A 25,609-nucleotide genomic window follows, 5' to 3' on the forward strand; every position below is an offset into this window, starting at 1 on the left:
TAAAGCCTACTTTATTACTAAGGGCAAATCGTTTTACAAAAATCATATTGGAAAGTTGGAGGCTCACTCACCCTTGAAGGGAACTATGTTGAATAAAAACACGAATTTAGCAAAAAAAATGTTTTTTTTTTTTTGTTTTCTTTCTTTCAATTGACCTGCTATACCACGATAACAAAACACAGGCATCGTCAATCAATCGCTCTATCGATTTAATTTTTTAAAAGTCCCCTGATTTGATATACCTACCTACAAAATCTCTATGCTCTATCTTATTCTCGAAATAATAATGTAGATTCCCTTGGAAATAAAATATACGTACAAAAAATTCCCACGTGTAAAGCACAAAATAGAATAATGCCGGACGCATCTAATGTTTTTGCTCTATTTGCTCGTCTCTAAAATCAATGAACCAATCGGAATCGTTTTAAGCAGTAATTTATTTTTTAAAATGGTATTTAAAACAGTATGGAAAGGATTTCCGCCTAACAATTTGTTGTTCATGAAAAATTTGTGAATTTTTTTCGCACCAGAATGGAGAGATTCGTTTATTAGCCGCACCACTCAGATGAAAGTGAGCCTCATAGGAGAAGATGATTTTCTTAAAAAAATCGTTATAGTTTTCAAGTATACTATAGATTAAAACTGACCGAAACAACACTTAGACATATCTTCCCCATTGGAAAACCCGGTACACCTGTTGTAGGATGAGACCAAGCCCGTTTGATTCAATATACATATGTTAAAATTTAAATATTTGATTAAAAATAGCTATGCGCTCTTTTACCAACTTTCTCTACTTAAGAATACACCTCTTACTACCCGCTTTTTTGGCATCACTTCTTTATTGACTACATCGCAAGCGATTACAAAGTTTTCTGCACTAGACGTTTTAAGTGTTATCACCGCCATGTAATAGACACTTGTATTTTTCTATTGAAAACATATATTGCAATACTTGAAGAAATGCTATCGACAAGTATTTGGTGTATGCTAAGGATTAGTTTTATGTAATATACTATAAAAAAAAACAGAAAGTTCCTGAACACAACTGAAAGTTAATAATGAAAATAAAAAAATGGAATAAATTTGCAATATAAAATATTTGTGTTATTAATATATATTGTTTTTTCAATTTCAAACATTTTAAATTTGCTTATCAACAAAATTTAAACAAATACTTAGTTTATGTGAGACGTCACTGCTGGTGAAATTCATCACAAACAAGTAAGAGTATTTTTAGTTAAGCGCGGATCATCTTTGAATGAATTATGGGCCATGACAGAAGTCATGTTTGCTTTTTTGTTTTGAAGAACTTGTTTTTCGAGCTTTATACTCGGACGCACCCACTTGACAACAGACAAAATACAATTAAGCTTACAAAATCTGATACTGTTTACGCTATAGAGCATTAAATATCATTACCTCATCTTACTGTCAGCTGACTACTTCCTACCTATAAAGGATTTAGTTTGAATAGCTCTTATACACGATGCTCATTTGCACTTCAAGTACACTTTGAGTATTACATCTATTTTGAAGTGCGGATAACCTCAAGACCTTTTGTTAGCGCACAAACGGCACGACAAGCTAGCGAAGTGCTTAGGTGTTTCAATTTCAGTCCAGTTCGAACCAGTTTCCCGGCGTTTTGAGCACACAACGAATGCGACAAAAAATTGTTTATTTTCTGATAAGAAATATTGATTCCATTAGCTATGCACGATTACATCGCCTGTTAGCAGGTTTTCAAAACCGGTTTTCACTGGTACACATATATTTTCTAACCGGTTTTCGTATTTTTTATAGACTACCGTTAATAGAACAAGAGTTCAATAGACCAAATTGACTAATTGATAAAGCTGGCTTTGTTTTGATTTTCGAGTGTACACGAGTTCCCCTTTCGACGCTAGTCAAAACAGCAGTAATTATAGATATGTACATACATATATGGATGGAAATGAAATGAAATTGCAAAATCATTCAATAATTTGTATACATACTTGTACATATATATTTGGTGAAACCTGGGTACTCATATGGACCATACATACTTGTACATACATACACAGATTATTAATTGGGACTTGGAAAACTTGTGTTTTATAAAAAATATACATAAAATTTGTTTCATATCAATATTTGTTTATGAATTATATGTAATCTCGGCGTTAACCGTTATTTCATTGACCACCTCATCGTCATCGCCAATAACTTCCAGACTGCATTCGATCAATTCGAAATCGCTTTTCTGCGCTGCCTGTATTTGTGCGTCCAGGCTTTCGTTGGTATCATCGTTGAATTGTTTTAGGATTGGTGATTTGAGTAGATTCGCAAGACTGCGTGATTTCTCAAAGTCATTAGCGGCGGATTTCTTGTTAAGTGCTTCAGTTTTGGTTGTTGTTTCTGGTTGTTGTTGGTGTGTTGTAATAGCAGCACTGAGTTTTGTGGCTGCTGTCTCTCGCTGTACTTCGCTTGCTGTGCTGTGATCACTGATGTGTTCAGCTAATTTACTAAGGTTTTGAGGTATATCCTTATATTCAACTAAGTCGTCTGGAAAGTTGGTGTCAACTGGCAATTTCTTGTCATCTGCTTGACTCTGTATATGATCCGCGAATTGGTATAAATAATTTGTGATTTCATTTTCAAGATTCGCCAATTTTCTCATATTCTCTTTGGTCATTTCCTCCAAATCGTATAGATCAACATTTTTGGAGTTATCTTCAACGGCAGTATCGGTGTTTTCTTTCGAATTCTCTGTCTTAAGCTCTGTTTTGCTTGGCTCTTTATTGAAATCGTTCGCATCTTCTATCTCTTTCATGTTGGACTGCTGCTCCTGCTGAGTTTTTTCTTCAGACTCGTTTATTATATCTTTAGCTTCCGTTTCAGTTTTTGCATCTGCTACGCTTTCTTTCATATCTTTCACCGTTTTCAACTCATTCTTCTGCAGCGCTTCGGTTACGCTTTTTACCATCTCTTCCTCGCCCATTGGCGCATCCAGAAATTCATCTTCTGTCTCGACTACACCAAAATTCAACATTTTCTCATATGCCACAACTCCACGCGCTGTTTCTTGATCAATGCCATATTCCTCGTAATTACTGCCATCGAATTTCAGCACGCTTGCCGCCACATCTCTGAGATTTTCACGTTTCTCGTTTAATGCTGGATTAGCTTTCATGAGCTCCACTTTGGCTTTTAAAGTTTCTTCGTCGATTTCCTGGTATATTGCTAAGGGCTTAGGCTCAGGCTCTGGTTCTGATTCTAACACTTCCTTTACTAATTCTTCACACTCATCTACCGCATTCAACACTTCCACATCTTGTTCATCTGTTATTGGTAATACATTCTCGTAGCCTGTATCCAATTCGTGAAATTTTTCTTCGCCACATTGTTGTTCCACCGCTATACCGCCACGAATTAGATCGAGTGGATTCTTGAAAAGTCCACATTTGGGATCTTCTGGTAGCTTATTTACCAGCTCATTTGTTTGTTTGCTATATAAAACCGCTAATTCAGGCTTAGGCTCAGTGTCATGAAACTTGTAGGCCATTTTAGTCATATCTGTTTCATCTAGCATGTCTCTGAAGATACGTGGTATTGGAAATTCGGCGTCCAATTGCTTGATATTCATAAAGTTTCCGCTATTCTTCTTCTCTTCTTTACTCTCTCCAGTTTTAGCCGAATTGGCATTAAATTCCATAATTTTCATAGTCTGTTTCGAAAGAGTTGGCTTAACTTTGCTTCCGCGGGTCTCTTCTTCTAAACGTCGGGTTTCCTGCTTTTCGTTTTCTTTCTCCTTTGTACGTTGCACCATCTTATGCAGTAGCTCATTCTCTTCCTGTGTAAATGGACCTGCATTTTTTGTTTCCTTCACATTACTTTGCTCTACACGTTCCACTATTCTCTGCAATATATTATTTTCATCTTCTGTCAAGTTAAAATCTTCTTTATCCTGTTTGATGATCTGCTTTAGTTCGGTATAGCTGCGTGTGCACTCAACAACAACATCTTCGTTGGGTTTTTCAACTGCTGCCTTTTCAAAGTCCATTTTATCTATAAATTCCTCATCGATGTCATGGAAACCTGTGGATTTCGTTGGTTCCAATGAAAAGAATTGCTCATTTTCCTCTTCTTCTGCAGCCTCACGTGCTGCATCCTCTTTTTCCTTTAACGCATTTGCTTTCTGTATTAACTGCATGGCAGGTATACGTTCGGTGGGTCGATAAGGTAATTTAAAACTTCCAACTCCATTCTCCTCTCTGCGCACCTTCGAGTCCCAAAGACGCGTCGACTCAGTACCATCCTCATTATCGGAATTAGCTGATTCGTAGTAGTCGGAATCTTCGCTATCACTATAATTAAATTTGCTTTCTGGCAAATCTTCTATCTCGCCAGTGTCCTTTTTCACCACAACCAGCTTACCGTCTACTACTTCCAAAGTATCATTGTACTTATCTTTTTGCGCATAAACCCGATCTACTAATTTGCGTACACGCGCATTCTCCCGTTTCTTTTCGACAGCAATTTGTTGATCCAACAATTCACTGGTATCGCCATTAAAATCTCGCAAATTGGGTGATTTTAGGAGGTTCTGTAAACTCTCAGCCTTTTGAGCTTCGGTGGTCGCGTATTTACTTTGAACGGCTGCTCTGTTTTCACACTCTTCGCGTTCTTTCTCAGCCTTATTCTTGCGTGCTATCTCCTGTAGCAGTTCATTGAAGGAGCCCAACACTTCACGTATGCTGCGCACTGGTGGCTTAGGCGATTTTGGTGGATCTGAGTAACTGTATTCTTCATCTGATTCAATTTCACCAAATTCATAGCTCTTCGGCTTGGTTGGTTGTTCTCCGCTTGCCTGCTTCAGTAAAGTCAACTCCTCTAGAAGATCTTGAATTATTTCAGCGCATATTGTATTCGTGTTTTCACTACTGCCACTGTCTCTATATTTTATCTCTTCGCGTATGTCCTTTTCTAACGCTTGTCGATATGCATTGTTAATCTTATACAATTGTTCATTTTCATCTTCTAGTTTTTGTAGTAATTGACGTAGTTCTCTTTCTTCGCGTTCGAAAATTGCGATAGATTTTCCTTGTTGTCTATCAAAGTTTAGGGTTACAACAACATCTTCCTGTTGATTGTCTGCTTCCATGGCATCATTATTAACTACTAGTGTTGGTAGGTTTGCATGATCACCTGGTACATCACTGTTCAATGCTTCAACCTTACGAACTGTACTACCCAACGGAACAACCTTATCGATGTCGCTGGCTTCAGGCGGCACATCGGCACTGCTGCTGCTACTTTCCTCTGTCTCTCTTTCATCAACTGATAATGTTGTTTGGCATTCTGTAGATACTTCCATTTGAGCCACATGCTCATCCACAAAGGCAATGGCGTTTTCTGACGTGGGTTCTTTGCACAGCACATCCATCTTTGCACTTTGCTCTTCTGAGGCGGCATTGTGTTTTTTATTTTCCTTATCTTTATGATCCTGCACAGAGAAACTGATGCTTTGCGTGTTTCCAACCGACTCTTTGTCTTTTTTCATTTCTACGAAAAATTCATCCATGTGTGTCGAAAGTTCTTCAAAGTCTTCCACTAATTTCTGGTTAACTTCCTCACACTCCTGCTCGTATTTTAATTGTTCAGCTGTTTTGGCTTGTAGGAACGCATTATCCTCACTTAATAAACAGATTTTATCTATGTTTTTCACATGGCTGTAACAATCTTGCTGCTGTTGCTGATCTTCTACCTCCATCTGCAAACTTTTTTCAGTTACAATTTCTTCTTCCTCTTCGGTATCCATCATTTCCAAATACTCATCCACCTCTATTTGTAGTTTGATGCGTTTCTTGGGCGAGGGTGTTGAGAGATCATTCATTGTTATTTTAGAAATTGCATCCACCGTCGCATTGTACTCGTCTTTTCCAGCGTCATCGGAATCGGAGAGATTTTGCACTTGTGCCATGCGCCTATTAAGATTTCCAGTTTTCTGCACAACCGCTGGTAATATCTCGTTGTCTAGCAGACGTTCAATTACCCCGCTTGTAATTTCGGAAGAGTTGGTTTCATCAGTGTCGTCATGCTCTGCTACTTCTTCAATAAATACACGCTTCTGAGCAACACTTGTTTCTTTTCTATCATCCCCAGTTATTGCAACTTTCTCTCCCAACGAATCCGTACAAATATTTAATACATTTCCCAAATTACCATCTTTTGTTACTTCTAAAACTTGAGATTTTGTAATGGAAGAATCGTTCATAATTTTGGTTTCTTCTTTATCTAGATTTGAACGCAACTCCAGCGATTTGGAGTCCGCTGAAATATTAGCATTTGAGTCTGTAGTACTTAGTACCGATGTTGATGAGCTAACATTCATGTCGGAGGAAGCTGTTTCCGATTTGCTATCTTCATTCACTACCTCTTCCCATATACCCAATTCCATATTTATTCCAGCATCCACTTCAGCCTGCCGATGTCGCTTCACTTCCATAGAATCTTCATCGGAATCGGATGAATTGAAAAGTGCATCTTGTTGATCTGGTGGCTTATGTCTGTTTCGCATGCGAATTGTGGCTGTGAAGTAAACGTTTTAGACGAAAGATTAGTGCTACCTTTTTAAATATCTAAAATATATTTTTATAGTTTTTTGATATTTGGAATAGGTTATTTGTAGGGATATGTTTGGAAAACAAAGTCGAAACTCGGTTCTACAAAACTTTTACGAAAGGTACATTATTACAGGACTGATTTTTTCCGCCGCGACGGTACTTCGTAGCGTGCGCGCACCAACTAGATTCGGTAGAGAGCGTTCCTAGCTCACGAGCGGAGGGTCAGTTGTCTCCGAGCACCTGGAGAGTCAGGACAAACATTTTCGCGCGACGTGTTTCTGTGAGTGGTGCAAGCCAAAAATGCAGCGTTCGTTGGAGCAGAGGTACGCGATTAAATCCTCTGTGAAACTCAATAAATCTGCGACAGAGACGTTTGTTGCTTTAGCAAGAAGTGGTGCGTTTCGATAACACCAGTCCGAATGGCACACGCCGGCGTCTCCTCGTCCAAAAAAGAAAAGAATGAGCAAATTCAAAGTGAAATCGATGCTCATTGTCTTTTTTGACATCAAAGGCATCGTCTACCATGAATTTGTTCCTCTTGGACAAACCGTCAACGCCAAGTTTTACGTGGAAGTCCTCAAGAGACTCAAACGAAGGGTCAATCGGGTCCGACAAGACATCGCAGCCGCTTGGAAGTTGCACCACGACAACGCCCCTGCTCACACCGCCTTTCTTGTGAGCAGCTACCTAACCAAGGCTGGCATCCAAACGATTCCGCAGCCTGTAAAGGTCGATGAGACGACAGAGGGGATCTAAGCAGCATGCACCTTAGCTCTCAAGGCTACTTCCAATACTCGGTCGAAATAAATGCTTAGTAGAGTCAGTAATTCGAGCAACCATGGATTGGTTTCGCATCACGTTTACTTTAATGTATAATGCGTATTCTCAAAGACGTCGTACAGTGCGCACCGAATACGGTATTGCAACTGCAGACCAGAGTATCGAAAAAAATGCAAATGAGGCAACCGCCACTACGCGCAATAATTGGACCTGTGCCCATCCTCTTTATGCAAGAATTTGAGAAAGGACCTTCGTTTGAGGGCTGCAAAATCCAACTACTTCAAGAATTGAAGCCAACAAGCGCGTTGCACGTTCGATGAATGGAACCAAAGCAATACGGCCTCCGATCCCGATTTTTGCAGGAAAATTTTATTCTGGGACGAAGCTCACTTTTGGTTGAATGGGTACGTTAGCAAACACAATTGTCGAGTTGGATTGTTGGTAATTCAGAAGCAATTTTGAGACGTGAGATACCAATAGGGACGCAATAGAGAGACGATTAAGACTTTTACGTGCCAACCATCCAGCACCACATGGCATAGAGCCAACGAAAAAATCAATTAATTATAGGAAACTTTTAATTAGCGAATTATCTTCGGTCGTGGACCTGCAGCGTGGACTCCAAAGTCGTGTGATTTCACACCGCTGGACTATTTTTGTAAAGTCGATTGTCCGCGGAGATAATCCCGAAACAATTGACGCCTTGCAAGAAAATATTCGGCGCATTATTGCTGACGTACGGCCCCAATTGCTGCAAAAAGTGGTCTAAAAATGGGCCACTCGGCTGGAATATATTCGAGCCAGCCACGACAGTCACTTGTATTTGTATTTTGCCAATGGATGTCGTTGCTGTCGTATATCTCCAGTGCTACCAATCACATTGCGTCATACCATATAGTGAGTGAAAATATTGAAGAAATTCTGGAAATTTCGATGTGAAGGATGCACCTCGCTCTGGTCTACCTATCATTGAAAAAGTCGATGAAATTATTGAAAGTATTGACCAGGTGCATCACATAAGCAGTCATGAGATCGCTAAGGAACTTAGCATTTGTCATCAAACGGTTTAATTAAAAATTTAAAAGAGGCTGGCTACAAAAAGTAACTCGATGTTTGGGTACCACATGAATTGTATGTGACAAATTTAATAGACCGAATTACCATCTGCGATTCTTTGCTGAAACGAAATGAAATCGAACCATTTCTGAAGCGAATGGTAAAAGGAGACGAAAAGATCATGGTCCAAGCGTGGTGAAGCTCAACAAATGGTCGCAAATCCAGGATTGACGCTTCGAAAGGTTATGTTGAGTGTTTGGTGGAATTGGAAGGAAATAATCCACTATGAGCTGCTCCAGCCTGGTCGAACGATTGATTCTAAATTTTACTCTCAACAACTTAAGAGATTGAAGCAAGCAATCGAAAAAAACGGCCAGAACTGATCAACAGAAAGGGCTTCGTCTTCCATCAGGACAACGCTAGACCACACACATCTTTGATATTTCGGCAAAAACTGGGAGAGCTTGGCTGGGAAGTTTTGATGCATCCACCATATAGCCCTGAGTTTGCACCATCGGACTACCATTTGTTTTGGTCAATGCAGAACTCCCTTAATGGAGTAAAGTTCGTGATAATTACTTGTTACAGTTTTTTGCCGAGAAACCAGAAAAGTTTTACACTAATGAAATAATGTCTCCAGCGCAAAATGGCAAAAAGTATTCGACCAAAATATCACATATTTGGTTCACAAAATTATAAATATAAAAAATGAAGTTGAAGTGTGATTAGAAATACGAAAAACTTTTTCGATTACCTAATAGTTGGAAAGCTTAGAGTTTGAAACCAAGTACTTATGGATGACACAATTTTTTAATTGCTTAAAATAAACTTCTCTTGTATGAGGATCCCGAATGCCCTTCAAACAACTTAACCTAAACAATTACGTGTAAACAACTAAACCTACCGTTAACGCTGTCACGTATCTTTTTACGTTCCATACGATTCCAACGTTCATTTTCTTTGCGTTCACCTTCGTAACCACCAATTTTCCTACAAAGGTTGAACACAAAATTAATGTTTTATTAATATTATTTGTAGATATAATGGGTTGTCAAAAAAGTCTTGCGGTATTTTTATTGAATTTTTTTTTATTGAAATTGAAATGAATTTTTGATGACTCATGCCCAGCTCTTGACCGATGCTACGGCTGCTACTATGCCGGTCTCTTTCGACCAATTCAGCGATTTTATCGCAATTTTCGACGACAGGCCTTCCGGAGCGTGGCGCATCTTCGACCACCTCTACATCAGAACGAAAACGTTGAAACCATCGTTGTGCGGTGGAAATGGAAACTGTATCGGGTCCATAAACTGCACAAATTTTATTGGCGGCTTGAGATGAATTTTTGCCTTTATCGTAGTAGTACTGTAAAATATGCCGTATTTTGCTCCATGTTTGCGACGCTATAACTCACGAACGACTTAAAAGAAACGACAGTCAATCAAACACGTGTTAGCGCGTGAAATGAGCTTTCCAAAAAAGTATAGCATGACCCGATGCGACGAATAAAACTAGAACTACGCGCTTTCAGCGCCAACTAGCGAAAATACCGCAAGACTTTTTTGACAACCCATTATTAAAGACAAAGGCAGGTTTAACCCACCAAGCTTCTGCACATGCGCGGTCTTTCGGAAACACTGGACGACTGTCGAGGTAAGTCAGTTCTTTCTAAAAACAAAAAAAAAAACAAAATCAAGTAGACAAATTTGAATGAAAAATGGTGAAATGAAAAGTTTACGCCTCAATTGCGGATACTTACACATTCCAATATTAGTGTCTTGCGGTACTGTGGTAATTTAGATACTACTGGATTACCTTGTAGCACCAACACGCGCAATTGCGGCATTTTTGCGAAAATCTATGGTACATTAAGATTGGTTTGAAATAATTTAAATTGAATTGGTATATTTTTACAGATTCATATTTTCTACTCACCTTCACTACCAAAATATCATCAATACGATTATTCGATAAGTCCAACACTGAAAGTGTCTTACAATTTTCCAAATCCTTAAGACCATCGAAGTCTTTTAAATAATTCGAGGACAAATTTAGCGTACTCAACACTGGCAATACATCGAAGCCACAATTCTCGATTTTTCGTATATGATTCGATGCCAAATTGAGCGTATCTAGCTCGGGGCAGTTTTCCAAATTCTCAATACGTTTTATCAAATTACTTTGTAAAAATAGGCACTTGAGTTGTTTTTGATTATCCAGTCCTTGTATTTCGGATATGGCATTGCTTTCCAACCAAAGGCATTTGAGGCCGGTGTATTCCTCCAAGCACTCAATGCAATCGATGCCTGTGAACCAAATAATTGTATAATCATACATACATACCTATTACTGCGGGTTCACTAGTTTTAAAGCTCACCTTGATAGTGCAGATAAAGCACATCATTAAGCGCCGGCGTCTGATAGAGTTTATCCTTTTTGCAGAGCTCTTTTAGGCGTTTCTTAGTAATACGTGTCAAGCCAGTGATCTCCCTTTGTTCGGTTCTGTTGTTATTGCTGTTGTATAATTGGGCTCCTGTATCACCTCTATCACCGCCAACGTAATAGCGCTCCATAAGTGTTGTTTTAAGTAGTGACGGTTTCAGAACTCTTACGTCTTTTTGATTATCTCCTTTTAAGAGTTTCTTTAGTTTTAATATTTTCGTTATTTCCCTTTAATTTTTTTCTGTTTTATATTAAAATATTTCAAATATTTTTCGTTTCTGACATAATAAAAATTACACCTTGAATTTCTATTCAAATACATCCACAATATTGAAAAGTGAGTGGGAATATTGATTACACAAAGTTGTTGTTGGCAACAGTTGCGCGGCACAGAACCAAAGAGTTGCTCACCATATTATTATTTAAATATGGTGTGGTGGTTGTTGTTTTTAATAATACGGGCTGCATTCAACCTCTGCTCTTATTTTTTTCTCTCATACATACCTATGAAAGTACATACAATTGATTTGAGGATCTTCCGTATGCTTTGGGAAAGATCTATAGGATCCCATACATTTCGAAGTGACAATTGCAAAGATTCAAGATGTATACCCACTCCCAAACAGGTTAACGGCCGTTTCCTGAATGTCTGGTTTGCAGTTATCTGTCAGTTGAGTTCTGCCTAACTTAACTAAAGTTCTTTCTTGCGATAAAGAACCGTTTTTTTAAATGCCAATACTGGTTAATGTAGCGAAAACTCCTTCTTTCGGTCAAGAAGCTTTTTTTTAACCAGAACTTAACTGCTAACCAGAAATTGGGAAAATGGTGGTATCCAAACTTGTCTAGAACTACTTTTTAACCAGAAATTAAGAAAAAAAACCTTATTATGCAGGGTGTCCCAAAAGTAAGGTATTTAAATTTGCCAACATTTAATTAAATTGACTACTCCGACGATTTGTGTTTTACTTTACTTTATTACATAAATGAAGGCAAATTTAAATTTTGTATTAATTTTGGGACACCTTTTACTTAATTCCAATTTTGCGTTAATTTTGGCACACCCTTTACAAATCTCACAAGCCTCTAACCAAAGTGGATACGGACGAGGCCGTTCGGGAGGTGTCGACAGTGTGAAACTGTGTAAAATCAGGTTATAGCCTAATCCACTCCCCATATAAAGATTACACTGGTCAACACTGTGTTTGTCAGACGAACTTTGTGAAGTTTTTGATTTATGTTGGTATACCCTCATTAACAATTCAATCACATCTAGTTTTTTGTGACAGCTACATATAAATTTGAGACCTTATATTTAATAAATGCTTTCATATGACTGTATAACGATTGCATTGGCCCAACTTACACGAAATTGTTCTAATGACCCCGACAACTTTTGAATCTCAGCGCCGCAACTTCACGTCTTTAGTTGAACAGTGCTATTTAGATTATTTTGGTTTTCTAGTTAAGAATCACAATAATTACTGGGTTCCACATAAATGTTGTGTAACGTGTGTGAGGCTGCTAATAAGGAGGATCTAAATAAAAACCCAGACATAAGCCATTTGCTGTACTAATGATTTGGACTGAACCAAAGGATCATGTAAGTGATTGTTATTCTCGTATGACTCAAACCAAAGGCATTGCAACCAACTCCAAATATACGAGTACTACTCAGTATCCAAAATTGTCTTCGGCTAACAGACCCATACATACTACCGAACTGCCTATGCCAAAGCCTTAAAATCGATTTGTATATCTCAAAGAGAAATTCCCCAAACTTAGAGAGGAAAAAATTAAAGAGAGAATAATTTTAGGTCCACAAATACGTCATCTGATAAAGAATGAGCGCATCGAAGAAAAACTATGTAAATGATTTCAAAAATCTCACTTGGAAATGTTTTGTGAACGTTGACCAAAATTTTCTAGTAAACTATAAATCGGAAAATTGCAGAGACTTCATCATTTATACTGGACTCTCATTTGGATTTCTTTCTGGCAAATTTGGGTGCTGTGAGTGACACACATCGGAATATTTCCTTAATGGAGAAGCGTTATCAAGGAAACCCGATTCCCCAATCGATGACGTTGGAATAGATGTTCCATTGCCCGACTGTGATGAGATTCGAATATGGGATATGGTTGGAGGAAAGCATGTCCGACCCCACACCCCCCTTTTGTGGATTGGGTAGAGCCCACTTAGATTCCAATCATCGGACATGCTTTCATCCGACCATATAACCGTGAAATAAGCCTCATTAATAACACATATAAAGTCTTATCGAGGGTAGTATATGGAAGACTGATGCCCACTGCCAGCAATCTGATTGGACCTTATCAGTGTGGCTTTAAGCCTGGAAAATCCACCATCGACCAGATTTTCACCATGCGCCAAATCTTAGAAAAGACCCTTGAAAAGAAGATCAGCACACACTACCTCTTCGTCGATTTTAAAGCCGCCTTCGGCAGCACGAAAGGAACTGCCTCTATGCAGCTATATCGGAACTTGGTATCTCCGCAAAGCTAATAAGGCTGTGTAAGGTGACGTTGAACAACATCAACTGCAAACACCAAACAGTCATCGCATTTCCGACTTGGCTCGCGCAACAAATATCAGCTTTGAAATACACAACAGAATCACTCTGCCAACAAGTGTTACTATGGACTCAGTAGCAATTGAAAAGTAAAGTCTTCTCTCTACAAACATAGACCAAACTCTAGAAGTCCTTCATCATTCTCGTTCTGCTATGTGGTTATAGTGCTATATGGAAAGGTTCTACGGAAGATTTATGGTTCTTTGCGCATTGGCAACGGCGAATGCCGCAGTCGATGGAACGATGGGCTGTACAAGATATACGGCGACATTTACATAATTCAGCGAATCAAGGGACAGCGGCTGCGCTGCCTAGGTCATGTTTTCCGAATGGAAGAGAACACTCCAACATTGGAGGTTTTCGTTTAAGTACCCGCCATGGAAGCTGAGGTAGAGGAAGATCTCCACTCCGTTGGAGCGATCAGATTGAAAAGGACCTAGCTGCACTTGGCGTCAGAAATTGGCGCCAAACGATTGCGCGCTATTGTTAACTCGGCTATAATTGCACAAGCCAGTAAAGAATAAGAGAAAAATATAAAAGTATGATGACCCATTTAAATTGGAAGAGAATATAAAATTGCAAAGTTTTAGGTAAAAAAGATCTACAATTATCGTGTTAATCCTTTTTTATATAATCTCCAAATGTCTAAAAAAATTAACAAAAATTAGAAATACGTAGGTCAAAACCTTCTAAGTTCGAATATGCAATTTGATATTCTTGCAAAATATTAATACAAATACTACAAGCTATTGAAAAAACAAAAAAAGTACCACAAACGTTAAAAAAAATTAATGAATTTTTGTACGAATACTTTTTCACTCACTTAATTTATGAAAACTATTCTGATGTCTACTTGCAACCCTTAAGCTAAATGCAACATTGTAAGCGAACAGCTGTTTTCATAAAGTGACAGCTGTCAGCGAAACAACAATTAAAAGCAACAAACAAAACGAAAGCATAAAATAGAAACAACCTTTTATTAATACTACAAAGAAGTAAGAATGTTAAACTAGTTAAACATAATTAATATCAATATTCTACAATTAAAAAATGTGCAGATAATTTTGTGTGTAAAACGACAAAAAGGGAAAAATGTATAAGAAATGTGAATAAGACAATCGAAATGTAATGTTTTTGTGGTCATTACCAAAGTTTTCCTGTTGTTGTATACGTAATTCTTCCATGGCCATTGATATAGCCATCTACGTTTTATCTTTCCTACGATAAATATATGTGATTGTATTATTCTATGTTTTAATAATTAACACGGAGGTGCGGTTGCGGCAGAAGAAGTGTAATAACAGTTCGAAAATAGGTAAATATCATAATATATATACATATTTACACATATGCAATTCTGCTTAATAATAACGTGCCATTTTCTTCAAAATTTAAGGCGAACAAAGAACCGCGACGCCAGCGGTATTAGTAATTAATGCTACATATTTGCTGTTAAGTGATTTGGCAACTTGTTGGTGTTAAAACTTATTTCGCATAATTGAACAACGAACCTCATGGTTTAAGGCTTTAACGCATTACTTATGCCCCAAAAAAGAAATGATGGATCCCCAAAAAATAACTGAACTGGCAAATTTACTACGTAAAAACGGGGATAAAATATTGAATTCAGAGTTTTCGCTGAAACTATCAGGTATTCATTTTACTTATTCAAAATAATTGAATACAAAAACTCAATGTAAAGCTGTTTTTATTTTTTAAAAGCATGATTCATTTCATTTAGTCTTCTAAATATAATGTAAATTTGAACAAATGTTAATTTTCCAATGTTTTGCTTTTTATTTACTTACTTAATTGTTTCGTCTGTTGATTGTTTTGATTTATTTTGAGCGCCACAATTTGACAGTTTATTTTTAGATAAACATATGTTTAGTCTTCTTCATTTTGTATATTTTTTGCAGGCACATTCATACATACAGCATACAGTTACAAAGTTAAATTCAAATCGGTGTTCTGCAAAATGTTATTATGATATATAAAAACAAGCATTGCGACTCAATTACATATAGTTAGATATACTATTTCATAAATAATTTTTCGAGTTTAAATTGAAAGACCGCCATTGTAGATTTTGAATATATGCGTTTTTTCAACAAAAATAACCATATAAACTAAATATTTTTGGTTTTGACCTAGTTAAAGTGAATATACTCTTTTTTTAGTCATATTTTACGACATTTACGTTAACTGAAATTAACACTCATTTAATTGTGGTACTGTGTCGCAATTCGCCTTCAGAAAATTTTATTACAATTAATTGCATACATGTACATACAGGTATGTATGTATGTAAGTGCTGATTAGGATTTTGCTTTTTCTATTGTCTCCTGCGCCATTATACTTGTGCTTAAAATAGAGCAAGCTCAAAAAGAGCACATCAACTCAGTCGTTATCAGTTACAATTGCTTCTGTAACCTATCATGCAATGCCTTAATGATTTCTAATAATGTATAAATAATTACATATGTATGCAATATTTACAGGTTCACTGCTACGCGCGCTAAATGACTCATTTACGCTAATAACAGATGGCGCTGCCGAAATCGGTGCTTCGCCGCAGACCTTCCAAGTCGCCAAGACGGTCAATTCAAGATCGCCTGTGTTCATTGATTTACAGCTTATTTATGATTTTGTACAAAAGACACCGTTACTCTGTATCATACACTATCCTACAGATGAATACTTTGATGGCACAATTGATATCAGTAAGTTTCGTGCGTTGCGACGTCTCGAAGTGCAGAAGACAAATGTACGACAAGTGGTCGGTATACAACGATTACGTGCGCAACTGCAACAGCTTATTTGTGTCAAGAGTCTTACGGGTGTCGAAGACGTTATAACCAAGTGCGGTGGCGACAACTCGAATGGCTTTGTGTGGAATGAGTTGAAAATTGCCGATTTTAGTTACAATAATTTGCAACGCGTTGATAGCGCTTTGGAATTCGCACAATTCTTGCAACATCTTAATTTGCGTCATAATAAATTGCGCAGCGTAGAGGCCGTCAAGTGGTTGCCGCATTTAAAAACTTTGGATCTAAGCTACAATTGTTTACAATGTGTGCCGCAATTTCATTTAGAAGCCTACAAACGGCTGCAATCATTGAATATGAGTAATAATTTTGTTGAGGATCTAATGGGTATTGCAAAATTGGAAGCACTCACCGATTTAGATCTATCTGACAATTGTTTGCTCGATCACTCGTGTTTATTACCACTCAGCGCGCTTATTACATTAAACTATCTAAATTTGTACGGCAATCCATTGTGTTGTCATCCCAAACATCGACTGGCCACAGCACAATTTCTACACAAAAATACCGCAACTGTGAAATTCCTATTGGACTTGGAACCGCTTTCGAAGAGTGAAAAAGCGGTGACTGGCAGCCAACAACTGCGTCATGTAGGTGCGCTCAATCGCTATGCGCAAAGATCATCTTCCACTTCCATTAACAGCAGCCGTGTGCCATCCTCAACACACACGCCTTCATCCAGTGTGGGTTCTTTGAGTTCCTTCAAATTCAATGCTAGTTCTACAGGCACACTGGATAGTGTTAAAGCAGCTAATGGTACGAATGGCACGCGAAAGTCATCTTCAAAAACGCGTACGGTCGATATCATTGAAGATGAAGGCGCACCTGCGCAAACAACTGACGAACGCGATGAGGCTGTGTTAGCCGAAAAATTAAAACCCGTCAAGGTAACACTGCAAAAAGCAAACATATCAGCGCCAGACACGCAACACTTGGAAGCAAAGAAACAAATTGAAAACCTACGTGAAAAGTATGGCGTCAATTGGTTGCAATCCGGCAATGCGGAAATGATACAAAGCGCCTTAGGTATTTCAATATCTATGAAAATTATGTAAATAAGTTGAAATTAATAAAACTTTATATTGTAGGCATGGAAACTAAAAGTAATACAACAACAGCAAATTCTTGTAGACAACAGCTTGATGACTTTCTGGGTGAACTTTCTGAATCAGCACTTGCTTCATCACGCGCCAAGCCTCAATCACAATATGATACTAGTGAAACGCTTGACAGCTCACTGCATTCATCAACACCGCTTTATGATAGCCATTTAGGTGGTGAAGTGCCAAAACTGGAAGTGCTCGCCTCGCCAATCAAAGCAAATGGCCCCAATGACAATATTGATGCAACTATGTACCAAAGTATGAATAGCACTAACTCGTTTACAAACGAAAATCATACACTTTATAGGTCGGTAAATGATTCCGATAACACATTAATGCAAACGGCTGAAGACTCTTTGAGCTCCGCTTTGGAGCAGGCAAATATGAGCGATGATGCAGAGACTGAGGTGGAGATTGATGATGAACCGCCACATTTGAAGAACGTCTATTCAAATTCTGCAGTTGAAGAGCCTGATGGTATGTGTAATGCCTCAATTTGAGAATTTATTATACAAAGGATCACTATGGCATATAGCTGCTTGTCCGTCTAAATCTAGCTAAAGATTTTTTAGATTCTTTTGTGCTATAATAAATGCACCTGTGGAGCTATTATAATTTGCTTATAGCCGAAGTTTACCTTTTTTCTTGCATACATTTTTGTATAATGAAAAGTTGAAGTTTATATTATTTTGATATATTATAAAAAATTATTTAAAAGTTTGTGTTATCTTAAAAACAAGTGTCCCCTCAAAATTAGAAATAATTTTAATATTTTAATTGTATATACAATAATTTTTTAAAGAAATAATTTTCTTTATTTAAAAAAATATTTTTCCAATTTTTTTCAGTCTCCGAGCCTGAGGACGATGAAGTAACATATATAGTTTACACTATGCCACGCAATGAGGCTGTATTTCTAACCATATCAGAAAACTATTTGCGCGTACGTGATACATTAACGCAAAAGTAACTTTTTACAATATTTTTATTTATATTTATATGAATTAAAAATGTTGCATTTGTATTTCAGAACCATAACCAAGTGGAGTCTGAAAATTTTAGAATCCTGTGATCGCATAAAATCAAACACGATACGTATAAATTTTGATACAATCAAAGCGGATAAAAAGGAACGTATCTACACCGTTGAGGATGGCTTATGTCAGGTAAGGACCAGTGTTGCAAATAATACTTTAAAGAATAACAGATTTAAATTTTTTTATTTCAAAATCCCAAAAATCTAAGTGAAAAATAATTTTCAAATTTGATTTAAAAAATATTTTTTTATTTATTACTCCAATTTTTAAACTAAAAATGTTCTATGAATTTTTAGTTTTGATTTTCCTTAAAAGTCAAATAATTTGATATGAATATATTTGTAGTAAATCAATTTTACTAAAATAACTTGCTCCCTTTAACCTCTGCAGGAACTGGAACGCAAATTACGCGACATACTCTCTCAGCGTGATCTCACCGAAATGAATCAAACCGTCTACCGTTGTGTAAATTGTACTTGTCAATTCGCAGTGGAAACTAAATATAAGCCGCAGAACCAGGGTGAGTTGGCTTAAAAACGAAATGCTGAAGTGTATATGTATAGTACGTGCATGTACTTGTGGGGTATACGTTATTTTCCAACTTGATTTATTTTAATGCATCCTAAGGTGTCAGTTTTTGGCCTAAAAATATTCGTAGAAAAGCTAAACAGGGTATATTAAATTTGTCACCAAGTTTGTAACACCCAGATAGAAATGTCGAAAACTCTATAAAATATATGTATAAATAAATAATCAGCTTGACGAGCTAATTTCATTTAGCTTTGACCATTTGTCAGTCTTATATATGCGAACTAGTCCCTCAGTTTTTGAGATATCTTTTCTCTCCCGAAGCTTCTCACTTGTCGAAACCGCCAATATCGAACCACTATAGCATATATCTGCTATACAAACTGATCAATTGGAATCAAGTGCTTGTATGAAAATTTTTTTCATTTGACAAAATATCTTATTTATGTATCTGCAGAGCAAATAAATTTAATGTACTGTGTTTATTCAGTACACCATGTCGTATAAGCAACACTGAATATAAATCGCCTGCATGAATGCTCACGTTTAAACGAATGTTTTTATGAAAGCAAATCAAACCTTTCTTGTAGAGGGAAAGAATTTGGTAATAGAATATCACTTTTCCAAGATTCAAGATTAATTTTATTAATGCAAAATTTCAAAAAATTCCATGTTATATACAATGAAATTCCTCATAATCGGACACCCATCGCCGCAGAATAAAAAATAAGAAAAAAAAACGGGAACTACAAAATGTACAAACTTTTTTTTCCTTATTTTATCAAATCTTGTCCGTTTACTAGAAATAATTTGAACGAAAAATGATCTCTAAAGTGTTCGTGTCCGGTCATTGGAACGTTTTTATGTCCGGTTATAGGAAATTATTTTTGTGGTGTTCATGAAATTTGTACGGTTATGAGAGGTGTTCGGTTATAAGGATTTTCCGTACGGATGGATCCTTTTTTTGGGCAAACACTGAAACTAATAGGGGTCGTTGGGAAATAGGTGTCCCTTATGTAATGTAAATACATGTGTAGTATGTATAAAGTATGTTATACAAATTTTCTCCTCATATAGCAATTCATTGTCCCGACTGCAAAAGCAGCTTTGTTGCTGAAATACATGACATCCCCAAGCCGCCACTTGAAGCAGCTGCCGAGAAACTATCCCCCGCAGCTATTGTCGAGGAAACACCAATCTACGCGAATACACCGCCGAAAGTAGCCAGCAAGGCCATAGCAAATATTGATGTTGCCAATGATACAAATAGTATTGGTAAGTCCATAACGTGTGTATTGCTTTACTGAAATTTTTTTTTTATTTTGGTGCTAGCTATTTTTATTTTATAACAAATTTTTGTTTTTTTCCGAAACCGATAAAAAAAATTAACTATTTGGTGCATTGTGTTTTCCAAATGTACATATGTATGTATGTTTGTAACTGTTTGTTAACATATGTTAATTTAATTATATTTTAGTAATATATACAAATGCAATAATAATTTTATTTCTTTTCTTCATTTGCATGCCCTACTACGATGCAAACAAACCAAAAAAATATCCACTCAACTAACAAACAATTATCTTGTGTACTGTTTTTGAATCACAATTTTATCAAATTATTAAACTACAACATATATAAACTGCATTGATAAAGTTAAAGGATCCAACAGGCTTACTGCAATTAACACATCCAAATATAGGAATCCACTACAGGGGCTGAAAAGTTAATATCATATTTATTTGAACTGTTAAAACAGCATTTATTAGCAAAAGCAGCATTGATTTCTCAAAATTTTTGCAAATGTTAGTTTTAAAAACGTTTTTGATGTTAAAAACATGATTCGATTTCCCTGATCAATGCTACTTCAATTATTTTCATATATTTCTACTTGCATTTTCAAACCCTGCGCCCAACCTGCAGTGTATGTTAATTAATGCTTTTAGAAAACGGCAAAGTTATCGAAATATTGCTTTGGAATACTCGCAACCGCCTTATAGTAAGGAATTTTCACTGTAGGTTTGTACATTAGGGTTGCAAATAATGCAATTTTGTAATTTCGAAACTCTTAATTAAATTAATGAATTTAAATTTTAATTTCAATCCCAAATACCGAATTGAAAAATGAAAAGAATATTAATCCCAAGCATCGGATTTAAAAATTTGAAATTTTTATTATAATTTTTAATTCCAAAGAGTGGAATAAAATATAAAATAATTAAAATCAAATACCGGAATGAAAAAATGTAATCTAAGAAATCGGATTAAAAATCAAAAATAAATTTTAAATCAAAAATAAATATAATTCATCCCAAGTACCGAAATTTAATACAAATGTAAACTCAAAAATCGGAAAATATTTTTTAAAATTTATTTAAATTGGCAAAAAAAATTTTTTTTTTTTAATTTCCAAATACCCGATCAAAAAATTGAATCGCCAGCTTATAATTAAAAATAAAAAAAAGTTTTTAGAATTCAAATTTTTCGTCTTTGCCCATGTCGTGTTGTACCATTTTGGTTATCTTTTGAGAATTAGGCTTATTTTTAATTGCATATCAACATAGTTTAACTATTTTTGTCATATTTATATTTAATTACTTTTAATTATCAGTAATTTACATCTATCCTCCTTTATCCCTTTTCATTCCAATTTTTTTTTTTTGAAAAAAATTATAATTAATGCATATTTTTTCTGTTTTTAATCTAAGATATTTGATTGAAAAAATATTTTCTTAAATTAATTTTAAAATATTTTTAGTTTTTGTTTCAAGGAGTTTGTGGTTAAAAATTAAAAATATTTATTAATAAAAAATTAAAACTTATATTTATAATCCCAAAAACTTCCTCAAATTAATTTTAAAATATTTTCAGTTTTTATTCCAAGAAAAATAAAACTTTTAATTTTTAACCTCAATAAAAAGTAATGAAATATTAAAAAACTAAAAACTGAAATTTATTTTAAATTGAGAAAACATTTTTAAATTGGAGTAAAAATTTAAAATTGGAATAATTTTAAATAAATTCTATACTTAATCCCAAAATTAAAATTTAATTTTTAATTCCAAATTTTTTAATAAAAGAAATCGCAACCCTGATGTTTGTATATTTTACCTATGTGTAGCAAATATTTGTAGTATAAAATATAAATTTAAAATAGAATAAACTTAAAGTAGCATTAATTTGGGTCTCAGTTTAAGTTCCCAAAATATTTAACAATTTCTAGCAAGCGCATACTAATAAAAACCAAAAAACAATAAACCATTTCAAGCGCACAAAAATAACCCCAGTAACTTAAGCCACGTAACAGCTTGGGTGCAGGGTATCGCATACATCATTACATAATGCAATATGCTTGCATTTTACTATATAAATTTGATTATATGAAAATCAACATTTAAAAATGAACCTTTCTATTTTCACACCCACTCCTTCAACAACTCTATTAAACCACATCCAACAAAATGTAAAGGCTCCGCTAATTCACTTAACGAGTCCTCGTCCTGCTCGAAAATTACCAACTCACAAAACTCCTTTGATTCTAATCAATCGGTTGTGGGCAGCTCCAATACAGAACGTCAACAGGAGTTCACCGGCGAAAGTAGCGATGTCGATATAATTTCCAACCCAAGTCAATCTAGTATCGAGGTTTTGGATCAACACATCGGCCGTAAGGAGTCCGAGGAGCGACGCCTAGCTCAACATATGTCAGCGCTGGAGGAGAACTATGACCTCAGTTATACGCAAAGTTTTATTGAACGCGAATTTGGTAATGCCGCTATAGCGGCTGTGCTAGAAAATCAAATAGTTGAAGCTAAACAAAGAAAAATCACAACAACTACTCCACCAGCGAAAGCTGCTATAAATGCTGAGCCATTAACGATGAACAGCAACAATCCTGCTCCGCAAACTGTTGCTCCCGCGCTGGCTAATGCGGCACATGTCCAGCTCATCGAAAGCAGTTCATCCGGTTCGGTTACGGATAGTGTGTGTACCGCTTATGAACAACAACAACAGCAGGAACTTTTGCAAAAGACATCCTCCTCCGATGAGTTACTCTCCAAGAGTGCGGAACAGGCGATTCTTAGAAATCTGCTGGCAGCGGAAAGTTTTTCCTCAAACTCACCAGAGCCAATAATAACACAAACGAAATCAGCAAATGGTTCTACTAATGGACAAAGCACGCAGGGCACAAAAAAGGAAGAAAGCAACAAAGTATCATCCATGTTTGGTGGTGAGTGCAATTGCTGTTCCTTAAATGCGTCTGAATAGTGAGACTACTTGATTTAGGCCTGCCTGTCCATCCGCGATATCAAACAGAAACCCCACAATACTTTTTTATATTAAAACTTTTATATTTTTTTTTAAGAACGGAACTTTAGAACTGTTAACCAAGAAGTGTTCTTCTAATTCGAGCTGGAACTAGAAGTAAAGACGATAGAAGGAAATATATAGAAAAACAAATATACCAAATTTAGAGTTTATCGAGGTTCAAGAACGTAAAATAAACAAAAAAGGTTATTTTGATCGAACAGTGAGTATGACGGTATATGCTATAATAGTTCGATATCGGCCGTTCCAACAAATAAGCCCATTCTGTAGAAGAAAAGAACGTGAATAAAATTGCATATTCATATCTTAAAATTGGAAGGAATTGTCGCGTTTATATAGACAGACAGACGGACATGACTATATCGACTCAGCTGCGCTCAGGAATCGCCATACCAACGGAGAAAATGAAAATTATTTGCGAGCCGAATATTGTCGATTATGTTATTAATGTTTATAAGAGCATTTAAATTATTTGAAGGTCGACTACGGATATTTAAATTTGGGATACTTGTTATGAGTTTGTGATTGGTCTCACAGTTTTCTATCAAACATGTACCTTCCATTTTGAGGTTAACACGAACTTCTTGAAAACCTCTTAAAATACATAAATAATAATACCTAAAAAATATTTCCAATTCTAAAACTTCCAGTGCGCATTTAGTTCACAGTAACAGTCAAGCCCATTTAGATAGATAAAGCATCTAATATTTTTTATTTCTTCCACAGCTCTTGTACAAACCACCAACAGTCTTATGTCCAGCTCCAGGAAAACAAATTCGCAAGCTGACCAAAAGTGCGAGCCCTACAAATTCAATTATACAGATTTCAATGATGTGGATCACCGCCTCAAACTGTACTTCTATCAGACGAAATTCGACGAGAACGAACAGTTCAAATGGTTGGCACGCGGACGCATATATAATGACAATACAAAAACGCTCTGCGCAGGCATAGTGGTGATGTCCACCTGCAAGTGCTATCTAATGGAGGCATTTGGGCCCGAAAATGAAGATGTTGCGAAGTGGTTGCGCCTACTGGTGAGCGTCACGGCAGATCGGCTAGAATGCATACAGTTGTTGCCCTGGAAACTTGGATTGGCCTTTACATTACGCGATTGGGGCAATTTTCAACTTTTACTACAGGACATCCTGCGCACCGATAGTTTGTTGCTATACTTTGCGAGTAAGTATAAATAAAAAACAAGACTCAGCGTTAACTTCGGTTGTACCGAAGCTATAATACACTTCACAGATGCATTTTTATAAAAGTTTTGTTCACCTAACTAAACTAATCGAGATTGATATAGGGTTGTATATAAGGATGTATATGTATAAATTATCAGGATGACGATACGAGTTGAAATCCTTATGGCTATCGGTCTGTCCATCCATCCGTCCGTGTAAGCTGTAACTTGAGTAAAAACTGTGACATCTTGTTAAAAAAGTAAGGCGGAGTTCGCCATATTTTAGACCCAGTGCTTATAGTTGAATTTATACCGAAAATATCAGTCAATGTGTGAGATACATAATTGAAATTCAGGGAGATTCCTTTCCTGATAATAGTATGTACGTATGCTAAAAAAGGGTTGAACCGGGTCAATACTCCTCTTAGCCCCCATACACCTCATATTTTTTCGAACTTCCGGGTGAGTTAATAATTTTTGTATATTTTGTTTAGATAACTCGCTACCGTCACTGTGTGAACTGAAATATCAACCAACCGCCCTGCTAATGAAACGCATCAACAATGCTGTCAACGATGAACAACTGAAAATGTGCGCATTACTTAATGCCTGCACAGTGACTTGTGGTCAAGCAAAGCGTAACTTGAGTACATGTACTCTTTTAACTACAGACACGCATCTGTGCATCAGCTCAAGTAAATTTGATTGGCTTACTACCTCAGATGCAGACGCTGAAGTGGAGATTTGCATGAAGCAATTAATGTCAAATCTCGTCGAAGTGGAGCAAATTGATGCTAATACCTTTCTAATTAATTATCTAGACGAAACTCAAGATCTGAGTGAAATATGGCAGTGCACTTTTGAGACACAAGAGAATGCCGACAGTTGCTTAAATGCCATTGCACAATCATGGGAGAAACTGTTCGGCGTGTCGCTCTTAAATACGACGTAAAAAACAGTAGCTTTCTAATGCAATTTTAAGCAAATCTATGTATCTATATGTATAGTAAAATATTGTGTTTTTTTTACTAATTCAGGATTAATGAATGTATGGTGCAGCGTAAGCTAAATTATTGACAAGGGTGTTAAACAACTAAATCCAATTGATATAGTTGTAGCCATAT

General features: G+C 36.3%; 2 protein-coding genes across 4 annotated transcripts; one reads left to right on the forward strand and one right to left on the reverse strand.

The window, feature by feature from the left end:
- Positions 1 to 1,133: 1,133 nt before the first annotated feature.
- On the reverse strand, positions 1,134 to 11,189 carry LOC126753363 (dynein axonemal assembly factor 1 homolog). The gene is made up of 6 exons (XM_050464753.1): positions 10,822 to 11,189; positions 10,380 to 10,750; positions 10,204 to 10,302; positions 10,048 to 10,112; positions 9,349 to 9,434; positions 1,134 to 6,573 (listed from the first exon to the last, which is right to left on the reverse strand). The coding sequence occupies exons 1-6, from the start codon at positions 11,015 to 11,017 to the stop codon at positions 2,141 to 2,143; spliced, it is 5,250 nt and encodes a 1,749-aa protein (XP_050320710.1). The 5' UTR covers positions 11,018 to 11,189; the 3' UTR covers positions 1,134 to 2,140.
- A 3,242-nt stretch (positions 11,190 to 14,431) lies between these two features.
- LOC126753364 (uncharacterized) lies at positions 14,432 to 25,497 on the forward strand. 3 transcript variants are annotated; one of them, XM_050464754.1, is made up of 12 exons: positions 14,432 to 14,792; positions 14,874 to 15,128; positions 15,979 to 17,331; positions 17,394 to 17,885; positions 18,257 to 18,374; positions 18,439 to 18,574; positions 18,836 to 18,965; positions 20,051 to 20,248; positions 20,630 to 20,698; positions 22,443 to 23,204; positions 24,029 to 24,484; positions 24,980 to 25,497. In XM_050464754.1, the coding sequence occupies exons 2-12, from the start codon at positions 15,035 to 15,037 to the stop codon at positions 25,435 to 25,437; spliced, it is 4,266 nt and encodes a 1,421-aa protein (XP_050320711.1). In that variant the 5' UTR covers positions 14,432 to 14,792; positions 14,874 to 15,034; the 3' UTR covers positions 25,438 to 25,497. The 3 variants fall into 3 exon arrangements, with proteins under 3 accessions (XP_050320711.1, XP_050320712.1, XP_050320713.1); XM_050464755.1 differs by having other exon boundaries at positions 20,636 to 20,698; XM_050464756.1 differs by lacking the exon at positions 20,630 to 20,698.
- Positions 25,498 to 25,609: the final 112 nt, after the last annotated feature.

The sequence above is a fragment of the Bactrocera neohumeralis genome, chromosome 3 (genome assembly GCF_024586455.1).
Source record: "Bactrocera neohumeralis isolate Rockhampton chromosome 3, APGP_CSIRO_Bneo_wtdbg2-racon-allhic-juicebox.fasta_v2, whole genome shotgun sequence".
In the NCBI taxonomy this organism is placed as follows: domain Eukaryota; kingdom Metazoa; phylum Arthropoda; class Insecta; order Diptera; family Tephritidae; genus Bactrocera; species Bactrocera neohumeralis.